Source organism: Mytilus edulis, chromosome 11 (genome assembly GCF_963676685.1).
Source record: "Mytilus edulis chromosome 11, xbMytEdul2.2, whole genome shotgun sequence".
NCBI lineage: Eukaryota > Metazoa > Mollusca > Bivalvia > Mytilida > Mytilidae > Mytilus > Mytilus edulis.
Genome location: NC_092354.1, coordinates 16,864,130 through 16,877,259, shown reverse-complemented (window position 1 = coordinate 16,877,259; position 13,130 = coordinate 16,864,130). Strand labels below are relative to the sequence as shown.

General features: G+C 33.9%; 1 protein-coding gene across 1 annotated transcript; it reads right to left on the bottom strand.

Moving 5' to 3' along the window:
* Positions 1 to 11,400: 11,400 nt before the first annotated feature.
* Positions 11,401 to 12,438, bottom strand: LOC139495250 (zinc finger protein 229-like). The gene has a single exon (XM_071283518.1). It carries the CDS (start codon positions 12,418 to 12,420, stop codon positions 11,401 to 11,403), a length of 1,020 nt encoding a protein of 339 aa, XP_071139619.1. The 5' UTR covers positions 12,421 to 12,438.
* Between the last annotated feature and the right edge of the window lie 692 nt (positions 12,439 to 13,130).

Below are 13,130 nucleotides of genomic sequence, written 5' to 3'. Positions count from 1 at the left end.
TCAGATAATGAAAAATTGGTATATTTTTATTTAGTAATGGCAATGTTGCTGCTATAGTTGCCAAAACCTGAAACAATATTTTATTAAGAAGAAATAGTATTTTATTTCACTAGTTCTTAATGAAACAAATGTTTTACTATCATTTAGTAAAAATGTATATTGTGAATTTTAATTATAAATGTGTAAAAATATATTTATATGTATATAGTACAATGTATATCTTAAAAGTCTCTCATAAATCTTTTTAACTGGATTGGTACATGCAATGCAAATGTTTTAATGATGTTTTAAATCTATGTATGTGAATCTCATTTTATGTTTGTATGTGGTGAGACTATAATAAAATATTGAATCTGAATCTGAATCTCCTTTTCATAAGTGATGCGAGTTGGCAGACCTTTATTCAAAGGGATTAAACTCATAAGTAGGGCGAGTTAGCAGGTCTTAATTTACTATGATACGGTTTATTTTTATTTTTTTGTCTTCACTCAGTGGGGTGAGTTGGCAGACCCGGGCTTTATGATCAATGAGATTAAACTGCTTTTCATAAGTTGAGCTAATATGGGTTTTTCATTGTTGAATGTCGTATGGTGGCCTATAAATTCTTACATCCACTTCATTTGATCTATGATGGATAGTTGTCTCATTGGCAATCATACCACATCTCTTTATTTCAAGTTATATTACCAACATTACATTATGTGATTCCGTCTTAAGAGGAAGATTCGTTTAACAGTTTCAATAATGACTCCTACCTGCCTACATGTACCTCTGTGCGTCTGTATGTCCAATTATAATCACTTATCACATTATTTGTACTGAGTATTCAATTTGACTCAAAAACATGACACTCTAATTATGAGCTCCTCCTTCATTAGAGGAAGATTCGTTTTACAAATTGCAATTGACTCCTACCTGCGGCCTATATATTGTATCTATCTGTTTGTGTATATATCTATAATACTAAAATTACGAGGTCCAATTTGTCAGCCGTCATCACGTAAAAACGACGAATCAAAGAATTCAACTTTATATATAACTAATATAGTACAAAGGTGTAGATTAAAAATTACACCACTCCAGGCCCTTTTGTTTTCCACGTAATTAATATTGCCAATAATTAAGAAGTTCCGGATCGAGTCCGATACCGATACCAATAATATATTCACTTGTTACCTATTACCACATCTGTACGTTCCGCATCTGACAGGCGCACCACCAAACGGTGTATTCAGGATTAATATGCAATATACACGGGTCATAATCACAGGATTGACACTACTGAATTGTAGTATTTTAATCAGTAAGACTTTCTAAGATAACAATACGAATACTAAACATCTGGACTAAAAATAAGGCGTATAGGTACAGTTTTCAATTTGTTAGCGGGCATGACGTAAAACAGCGAATCAAAGAATTCAACTTTATTTATAACTAATATAGGACAATGCTGTTGATTAAAAAATACTCCATTCCAGGACCTTTTGTTTTCCAAATAATTAATATTACCAATAATTGATAAGTTCCAGTTCCATGGGTTCAAACAGAAAGATTTGAAAACAGAGAAAACTGTGTTTCTTATAATCGGCATGACTTTATCAGATGACAATACTAATACTAAAATAAGGCTTGCGCAAAGTTATATACTTTAATTCAGTCACGGACCCGCGATATCACGGGTGTGTTCTAGTGTTTTATATTCACAGCCAATCATGCCAATATTAAGACGGAATACCGAAACCAAGACAATACTCAATTAACATGATTAACATGACAAACGTGTAGCAATACTCTTATTAAAATCACATTCATAACCCGTAGTCATAAGTGATACTGCTTGAATCATTTCTGTGCGTCTGTATGTTCTATTATAATCACTATTATTTTTACTAAATATTGACTCAAAACATGACACTCTAATTATGAGCTCCTCTTTCATTGGAGGAAGATTCGTTTTACAAACATTAATTAATATGACAGATACTAATACATGAATAATAAATCATATGATCTCGTTCTCACATTTCCCTTAACATTATTGTTCACTCCTTTAGCGTGGAGCCTCACATATCAATTTTAACAATTTCCGAAAGAGAAAAAAATCTGTGAAAGGTAAATTTTAAATGTTCTGCTGTGTTTAAGGATTCATGTTATTCTCTATTCTTTATATCTTAGCACTCCATCATTTTCTATTCTTTATATTTTAGCACTCCATCATTTTCTATTCTTTATATTTTAGCACTCCATCATTTTCTATTCTTTATATTTTAGCACTCCATCATTTTCTATTCTTTATATCTTAGCACTCCATCATTTTCTATTCTTTATATTTTAGCACTCCATCATTTTCTATTCTTTATATTTTAGCACTCCATCATTTTCTATTCTTTATATTTTAACAACCCATTTTCTCTTTTCTTGACATTTTAACAAACAACTATTCTCTTTTCTAAACCAGGAAAACTTAACATTCATTTTGATCAATGAACCATGAAAATGAGGTCAATATCAGATGAACACTGCCAGACGGACAAGTACACCTTACAATGATTACATGTTTTTAATATAGTTGAAAAAGCGAGACTTAGCGATCCTACATTCCGTCGTCTGCGTCATCGTTATATTCACTCTGTGGTTAAAGTTTTTGAAATTTTAATAACTTTCTTAAACTATCCTGGATTTCTACCAAACTTGGACAGAAGCTTGTTTATGATCCTTAGTTAGTATCCAGAAGTAAATTTTGTGAAAAAAATATCCTGTTTTTCCGTATTTTACTTATAAATGGACTTAGTTTTTTTCTGCCAGTTAACATAACATTCACTCTAGGGTTAAAGTTTTTAAAATTCTAATAACTTTCTTAAACTATCCTGGATTTTTATTAAACTTGGACAGAAGCTGGTTTATGATCATAAGCCGGATAGTATCAAGAAGTAAATTTTGGTAAAAATTAATTCCTGTTTTTCCGTATTTTACTTATAAATGGACTTAATTTTTCTGCCAGGAAACATTACATTCACTCTGTGGTTAAAGTTTTTAAAATTTTAATAATTTTTTAAACTATCCTAGATTTGTACCAAACTTGGACAGAAGCTTGTTTATGATCAAAAGCTAGTATCAAGAAGAAAATTTTGTTAAAATTTCGTTCCTGTTTTTCTATATTCTACTTATAAATAGACTTAGTTTTTCTTCCAGTTAACACTACTTGTAGTCTGCAGGCAAAGTTTTTAACACATTTATTAGATACATAAACTATCCTGGAATTTTACCAAACTTTGACAGAAGCTTCTTACAATCAAAAGATAGTATCTAGAGGAACATTTTTATTATATTTTCCCTCATTTATGTTGAGCCTGTGACTAACAGCAAAAGTAGGCGAGACACTGGGTTCCGCGGAACCCTTACAATTTTTTTGTTATAATTGCCAGTGTATGTACTTTTTCAGGGAATTAAGAAACGGTTCTGAAATAAGTGATTAAAATATCCCTTACTTAAGTATTTTGCTATTACTGTTCATAATTTGTTCAAGTTTCGAGCAGGTAAAAACGAACGATATACATGTTAAATAGTATCATACAACTAGATTCAGGGGCGGATCCAGCCACTTTTAAAAGGGGGGTTCCCAACCCAGAGTAAAGGGGGTTCCAACTCTATGCTCTCATTCAAATGCATTGATCGTCCAAAAAAAGGGGGGTTCCAACCCCAGGTCCCCCGCCCCTCCCCCCCCCCCTGATCCGCCACTGAGATTACACTTGCGACATCGCGGGATCCGTGGCTCAATTTAAACACCTAGTACTTATCTATTGCCTGGATTGTAATTCATTTGCACTACAAGATATACATAGTATTCAATAACCCTTTTTGCATTTCCAAAATTGAGGAGAATGGAAACGAGGATCGTGTCAAAGAGACAACAAACCGACCAAAGAGCAGAAAACAGCACAAGGCCGTCAATGGGTCTTCAACACAGAAATTTTTCGCTCGGATGAGGGTTTTCGCTTCTATATTTTAGTACAAAAATATTTTATGAAAGAATGTATATACTAGTACCCTTTTCGTAATTTAGTATTTTTTAATTTTCAAATTAAGATTTTTTTAAAAAGAGTATTAAAATTAAGGCCGGCTCTCCTATTTAGTTGTTTATACAGTTGAATTATTTGATTTGTCGTTTTTACCAAGGACGTATGTTAGTTATACGTCATTGTTTTTACGTAATGCCGATCGGCTAACAAATTGAAACTCGCTCGTTGTTCTAGTAATATCGATTGGTATAACCATACATTCGTAATGACATAAAGTCAGTCATTGTATTTGATTGATTGATTGATTGTTTTTGCGTAACGTCCAGTGGCAAACATTTCATACATGATCAGGATGACGACAATTAATACAATAGGTCATGCAATAGATAATCAACCATCATCAAGAGTATACAATAAGGATGTCCCTGGAAAATGGGTGTCATTGCACAGTCATGCATTTTTCAGACCGTTTATGACGTCCTCATACTAAATCCGTATGATGTGCCTTGGTTGATACTTTTGTCCGAGAAAACATGATTATTTTTATTGGTTGTAAGTGATTAAATTTCAAATATCTTTTAGTAACTGCTGCTACTCTCATATCGGTACTTATGGACCACATCAAAAGTTCAATGAAGGATAAAAAAAACTTAATTCATATAGTTTTTTAATTATCCCCCAGCCCTCCCCCTCTTTAACTTAATTTGGTAAAAATTGATTGACCCATATGGATATATGTAAAAATCAATGTTGGATAAGCAAATCTTGCAGCAGTTCAACCCTACCTCCAAACTATTTGAATTAAGTTTTTTTTTATCTTACATTGATCTTTTGATGTTGTCCCTTAGTGTCTACTGTTTTTATGTTAGTTGGTTTATTTGAGCATATACCGATTTATACTGCAACTGATTTTAACAGTTTGTTTGTCTGATGTGATGTACCACCAATGTCCCTGGATAGGGAAGGATTTAGTGCTATGCAACATGTTTAACACCGCTACATATTGATTAGTCTGTCCCAAGTCAAGGGCCTGTAATAAAGCGTTTGTCGTTGGTTCTTTTGTAAATTATATTGTATAAATTTGGTCGTTAGTTAATTGATTGAATTAATTCACATTTTTCTTTCTTTTTTCTTTTTTTTTCTTTCTTATTGTTAAAGGTCGTCGTACAGTTACCTATAAATGCTTTTATCTTGACCATTTGATTTCTGGTGGATAGTTGTCTCCTTGACCATAAAGAATAATGGGCAAAGAATATAAAGAATAGAGAAAAATGGGCCCAAATAAATGGGGAATGTGTCCATGGATGGGACACAGATGATGCCACCGCTTGCAAATCATATAAAGTTGTAAAGGGACTTAAATCATGATCGTTAAAAAATACTCTACCGAAATTTGTACTTGTGGTATAAATAAGTATGGTGTTTCGTGACATTTGGTTGAGGCAAACCTAAGTTAGAGAACGGACACGAAAAATTCAGCATTTTTCTATTTGTAAAGGGGCATAACTCAACTAGAGGCTCTAAAGAGCCTGTGTCGCTCACCTTGGTCTATGTGAATATTAAACAAAGGAAGCAGATGGATTCATGACAAAATTGTGTTTTGGTGATGGTGATGTGTTTGTACATCTTACTTTACTAAACAGTCTTGCTGCTTACAATTATCTCTATCTATAATGAACTTGGCCCAGTAGTTTCAGTGGAAAATGTTAATAAAAATTTACAAATTTTATGAAAATAGTTAAAAATTGACTATAAAGGACAATAACTCCTTAAGGGGTCAATTGACCATTTCGGTTATGTTGACTTATTTGTAAATCTTACTTTGCCGAACATTATTGCTGTTTACAGTTTATCTCTATCTATGATAATATTCAAGATAACCAAAAACAGCAAAATTTCCTTAAAATTACCGATTCAGGGGCAGCAACCCAACAACAGGTTGTCCGATTCATCTGAAAATATCAGGGCAGATAGATCTTGACCTGATAAACAATTTTACCTGGTCAGATTTGCTCTAAACGCTTTGGTTTTTGAGTTATAAGCCAAAAACTGCATTTTATCCCTATGTTCTATTTTAAGCCGTGGCGGCCGTCTTGATTTGATGGCCGGGTCACCGAACACATTTTTTAAACTAGATACCCCCAAAGATGATTGTGGCCAAGTTTGGATTAATTTGGCCCAGTAGTTTCAGAGGAGAAGATTTTTGCATGTTTTGTAAAAGATAACTAAGATTTACGAAAAATGGTTAAAAATTTACTATAAAGGGCAATAACTCCTAAAGGGGTCAACTGACCATTTCAGTCACTAGACTTATTTGTAAATCTTACTTTGCTGAACATTATTGCTGTTTACAGTTTATCTCTATCTATAATAATATTTAAGATAATAACCAAAAACAGCAAAATTTCCTTAAAATTACCAATTCAGGGACAGCAACCCAACAACGGGTTGTCCGATTCATATGAAAATTTCAGGGCAGATAGATCTTCACCTGATAAACAATTTTACCCTGTCAGATTTGCTCTAAATGCTTTGGTTTTTGAGTTATAAGCCAAAAACTGCATTTTACCCCTATGTTCTATTTTTAGACATGGCGGCCATCTTGGTTAGTTGGCCGGGTCACCGGACACATTTTTTTAAACTAGATACCCCAATAATGATTGTGGCCAAGTTTGGTTTAATTTGGCCCAGTAGTTTCAGAGGAGAAGATTTTTGTAAAAGTTAACGACGACGACGGACGCAAAGTGATGGGAAAAGCTCACTTGGCCCTTCGGGCCAGGTGAGCTAAAAACGGTTAAAATTACACAACAAAAATTCAAACTTGACCTGTATTTTGTTTGTACTAAGCGTTGTGCATGAGTTTCATAACATTTGGTTTCAAACTAACAAGTTCGAGAAAGAAAAAAAAATTCAGCAATTGTTTCCATTTATAAAAGGGCATATCATATCATTTGGTTGAGGCAAACTTAAGTTAGTGAACAGAAACAAATATTAAGCTTACTTAAGTTAGAGAATGGAAAAGAAAAATTCAGCAATTTTTCCATTTGTAAAGGGGCATAACTCTATAACGGTTAACACTATACAACCAAAATTCAAACTTGATCTGTATTTAGTTGTACTAAGCCGATTGTGCATAAGTTTCATAACATTTGATTGAGGCAAACTAAAGTTAGAGAACGGAAAACAACTTTTGGACGTACGGACGGCCGGACAGACGGTCAACGGATACCATAATACGTCTCGTAAACGGGCGCATACAAACTCAACATTGATCAATGAACCATGAAAATGAGGTCAAGGTCAGATGATACGGGCTAGAACTACAAAAAAAGTCGTGTATACCTTACAATCATTGTATACACTAAATATAGTTGACCTAATACTAGAACTTGAAAAAAAAGAACAAAAACTTAAAATTGACCAATGAACCATGAAAATGAGGTTGAGGTCAGATGTTACTGGTTAGAACTACATGAATACCTTACAATCATTCAATACACCAAATATAGTTAACTTGTTGCATAAAGTACCACATAGACTGACACAATGACGAAAATGTATCATTGACCCATAAATCATGAAAATTAGGTCAAGGTCAGATAATACCAAATAAGCTATCCTATTAAAAAAACTATTACTCATAATAAGAAAGAAATCTACATTACAAAAAAAACTTCTTTTTTCAAGAAGTAACTGAACCATGAAAATGAGGTCAATAACATTAAACATATGACAAACGGAAATTTCGTAACCATAAGGTAGCTACATACAAGATATGAAGCATCCAGGTCTTTTACCTTCTGACATATCAAGCTTTATTTAAATAGTTTACGCCGCCGCCTGGATTAGCAATACATAAGTCGCCGCCATCATACAATCATAATAAGAAAAATAAGAAAAATAATAGTATAAATTCTTTATTTAAAGAGGGTTAAGGGACGACATCAAAAGTTCAATGAAGGATAAAAAAACTTAATTCACATAGTTTTTTTCACTGACCCCCCCCCCCCCCCCCCCCTTTCTTAACCTAATTTGGGAAAATTGATTGACCAATAGGGATATATGTAAAATCGATTTTAGATTAACAAAACTTGCAACAATGTTGTCTTGACATACAAGTGAGAGGTTTAGCTAGATATAAAACCAGGTTCAATCCACCATTTTCTACATAAGAAAATGCCTGTACCAAGTCAGGAATATGACAGTTGTTATCCATTCGTGTGATGTGTTTGTGCTTTCGATTTTGCCATTTGATAAGGGACTTTCCGTTTTGAATTTTCCTCGGAGTTCAGCACTCTCTCATTCATTCATGACATTGTCGTATCGGGGTCTGGAACCCCCCTTTTTTAACAACCAAAGCATTTAAGTTGGGACATATGGTTGGAACCCGCCCCCCCTTTCTCATGGGTTGGGAACCCCTTTAAAAATGGCTGGATCCGCCCCTACAGTTAATGTTTTAAATAACATAGTTTAATACCCGGATGCACTCTCTCATACATTCACGGCATTGTCATGATTGTCATATCACAATTGATGTTTTAACATATTGTAATACCATGAATACCCGGATGAACTCTCATACATTCATCGATATTCATCTGATCCTGAAACAAAGAATTAAGAAAATAGCATTTATTTGGTACATTGTAAACATTTGTATATACAATTAAACTTTAACTTATGCATTATAAAATATTAATACATGTTAATCACCTGAGTGTTTATGAAGGGTTCGATTCTAAAGAATCCATCCACTACAAACATCACAGTTTAAAGACTATCTTCAGGTTCGATTCTAAAGAATCCACCCACTACATACATCACAATTTAAAGACTATCTCCAGGTTTGATTCTAAAGAATCCACCCACTACATACATCACAGTTTAAAGACTATCCCCAGGTTCGATTCTAAAGAATTCATCCACTACATACATCACAATTTAAAGACTATATCTCCAGGTTTGATTCTAAAGAATCCACCCACTACATACATCACAGTTTAAAGACTATCTCCAGGTTTGATTCTAAAGAATCCACCCACTACATACATCACAATTTAAAGACTATCTCCAGGTTCGATTCTAAAGAATCCACCCACTACATACATCACAATTTAAAGACTATCTCCAGGTTCGATTCTAAAGAATTCATCCACTACATACATCACAATTTAAAGACTATCTCCAGGTTCGATTCTAAAGAATCCACCCACTACATACATCACAATTTAAAGACTATCTCCAGGTTCGATTCTAAAGAATCCACCCACTACATACATCACAGTTTAAAGACTGTTGTTTGCTCTATGGTCGGGTGGTTGTCGCTTTGACATATTCACCATTTCCTTTCTCAATTTTATCTCCAGGTTTGATTCTAAAGAATCCATCCACTACATACATCACAATTTAAAGACTATCTCCAGGTTCGATTCTAAAGAATCCACCCACTACATACATCACAGTTTAAAGACTATCTCCAGGTTCGATTCTAAAGAATCCACCCACTACATACATCACAGTTTAAAGACTATCTCCAGGTTTGATTCTAAAGAATCCATCCACTACATACATCACAGTTTAAAGACTATCTCCAGGTTTGATTCTAAAGAATCCATCCACTACATACATCACAGTTTAAAGACTATCTCCAGGTTTGATTCTAAAGAATCCATCCACTACATACATCACAATTTAAAGACTATCTCCAGGTTTGATTCTAAAGAATCCATCCACTACATACATCACAATTTAAAGACTATCTCCAGGTTCGATTCTAAAGAATCCACCCACTACATACATCACAGTTTAAAGACTATCTCCAGGTTTGATTCTAAAGAATCCATCCACTACATACATCACAGTTTAAAGACTATCTCCAGTATGGGATTTTTAATATACAAATCTATGAGTCATCATTTCAAATAATTTAGCCCATGATTAAACACTTGAATTGTATGTTTTCATGTGTCTGTCAGTTTCCATTATTATAAACCCTATACTCAATACATCACATATACTATAAGGTTTAATAATTATTTCCAGTATGTGTTCTCATGTGTCACAGTGTCTCTTTAATCCATTTCTTCTGAATACAACTTATTAGTATGTACAGTGAAACCTGGCTAAACCGAATTCTGCTTAAACCGAAAACCTGTATAAACCAAACATTTTCTAAAGCACCGTCATATCAAATTGTATGCGCTGTGAACCTGATAAAACCTAACCTCAGCCAAAACCGAACATAATCTTAAGTCCCGAAGAGGTTTGGTTTAAACAGGTTTCACTGTACATCATATTTATTATGTTTGTCACAAGTATGTGTTCTCTGTAAGTCTTCAACAGATTTTCTTCCAATATGTTATTTGGCACAAAAATTAGATTCGCCTTGATTTGACTTGAATGTGTTATCATGTGTCTATGTAACCAGGTGCTCCGCAGGGCGCAGCTTTATACGACCCCAGTGGTCGAACCCTGAACAGTTGGGGCAAATTTGGTCACAATATTCAAGCTTGATACTGTCTGAATTTTGATTGTGATCAAATTTTGACATAATATAGGTTTTTGCCACACAATTAATGTGGTTCAAGATCTAACACATCTATTGCACAATACTATGGAATTGAATATTTCTTATTGAAACTTTTCAAAATTTGAAATTTGAAAAATGTTGAAAAAAAAAAAATCCCTTAAAAAAATGGTAAACTGAGATCCCCCCCAATTTATTGAACCCCCCCCCCCCCCCCCTTGGAGCAATAACCCTTAAACTCAATCCCATGCTTTCCTTTGTAATAATGAACCTTGTAGTACGATTTCAGAGAGATCCATACACTTAAACACATGTTATTGTCATGATTGTTTGGAAACTAGAAACATGTTTCTTTTTGGCCCTTAATTCCTACATAGTTTGGGCAATTAACCCAAAACTTAATCCCAGCCTCCCCTTTGTTATATGGTACATTGTGGTACAATTTCAGAGAGATCCATGCAATTACACACAAGGTATTGTCTGGAAACTAGAAAAATGCTTGTTTTCGCCCCTTTTAGGCCCTTAATTCCTAAACTTTAGCCCCATAACCCCTTAATTGAATCCAAACCTTCTACTTGTGATTTTAAACATTGCAGTATACTTTCAGAGCAATTGAAATACTGGTAAACAAGTTATTATCCTGAAACTAGAAAAATGCTTGTTTTGGGCCCTTTTGGGCCCCCATAATTCCTAAACGGTTCGGACCATCATCCCCAAAATAAATCCCAACCTTCCTTTTATGGTATTGAACCTTCTGAAAAAATTTCATTTAGATCTATTAACTTAAACTAAAGTTATTATCCGGAAACCAAAGTGTCTTCGGACGACGACGACATCATACCATTATACGAAAAATCACTCACACTGAACCTCAACCCCATTTATCTCATCGTGAGCTTTATTCTTAGTATGTATTTTCATGTGTCTTTGTAAACTACCAAGCTGACTAAACCCTTTACCACACACATTACAGTCATAAGGTTTATCCCCTGTGTGTGTTCTCATGTGAATCTTTAAATTACAATGCTGACCAAACCCTTTACCACACATATCACATATATAAGGTTTACTTCCAGTATGCATACTCATGTGAAGCTGCAAATGATAAAGCTGACTAAAGCCTTTACCACATACATAACAGTCATGAGGTTTATCACCTGTATGTATTCTCATGTGTCTGTTTAAACTACCATTCTGACTAAACCCTTTACCACATAATTCACAGACATGAGATTTATCACCTGTATGTGTTCTCATGTGTTCCTTTAATACATCATAGTCATGAGGTTTATCATGTTTATCCCCTGTATGTATTCTCTTGTGTCTTTGTAAATTACCAAGGTGACTAAACTCTTTACCACATACATCACAGTCATGAGGCTTATCGCCAGAATGTGTTCTCATGTGTCTCTGTAAACTAGAAAGCTGACTAAACTGTTTACCACATTCACCACAGTCATAAGGTTTATCACCTGTATGTGTTCTCATGTGAATTTGTAAAAGACCAAACCTAATAAATCCTTTACCACATACATCACAGACATGAGGTTTTTCGGTTGAATGTGTCCTCATGTGATCCCGTAAATTACTTTGTTGACTAAACCCCTTACCACAATCACCACAGTCATAAAGTTTATCACCTGTATGTGTTTTCATGTGTGTCTTTAGGTTACTACCTCTAGAAAATTTTCTCTCACACATAGCACATTTATGACGTTTTTCAGCAGTTTGCATTCTAATGTGTCTCTTTAAGTCTCTATCGCTACTATTTTTTCTAGCACAAATATCCCATTCATGCAGTTTATTACCAGCCTCTATTCTTGCGTGTTTGTGTAGCGTACCATTGATTGTGACTAAATCCTCTACCACATTCATCCTAATTCATAAGTCTTATCTCTGTAAGAAACAAAACAAATAATGACTAATTAGTTATCAAAGGTACCAGGATTATAATTTAGTACGCCAGACGCGCATTTCGTCTACATCAGACTCATCAGTGACGCTCATATCAAAATAGTTATAAACCAAACAAATTCAAAAGTAACAGGATTATAATTTAGTACGCCAGACGCACATTTCGTCTACATCAGACTCATCAGTGACGCTCATATCAAAATAGTTATAAACCAAACAAATACAAAGTTGAAGAGCATTGAGGATCCAAAATTCCAAAAAGTTGTGCAAAACACTAAACCATTTTTAACATCCCTAGTAAATTACCTTTAATGTGGTACCTAACACTACAGGGAGATAACTCTGTAAAGTCATCTAAACGTTTTAATTAAGTTGTGTGGTAAATGTTATATTAACATGATTAAGCTTCTCAATGATCAAAATGAGTGTTTGTCAAACTTATATATAACCAGTGTAATTTTTCTGATAAAACAGTTGGTTCAAAATTTTTAAAATTTTTGTATTTTTGTCAAAGGGTCGAAGTAAATACTTTGTCAAAATTTTAAGAAAATTAAACAAGCCAAATTAATTTTAGTTAAAGTGTTGGGTACCACCTTAAGTTATCTATGTTGAGTTCACTGTTTTGGTGTATTACAACATACTCTGCATTAATGATTTATGCATCTTAGATC

Coding starts and splice junctions, on each gene's coding strand:
- LOC139495250 (XM_071283518.1), bottom strand. CDS start 12,420: ATGAATGTGGTAGAGGATTTAGTCACAATCAATGGTACGCTACACAAA.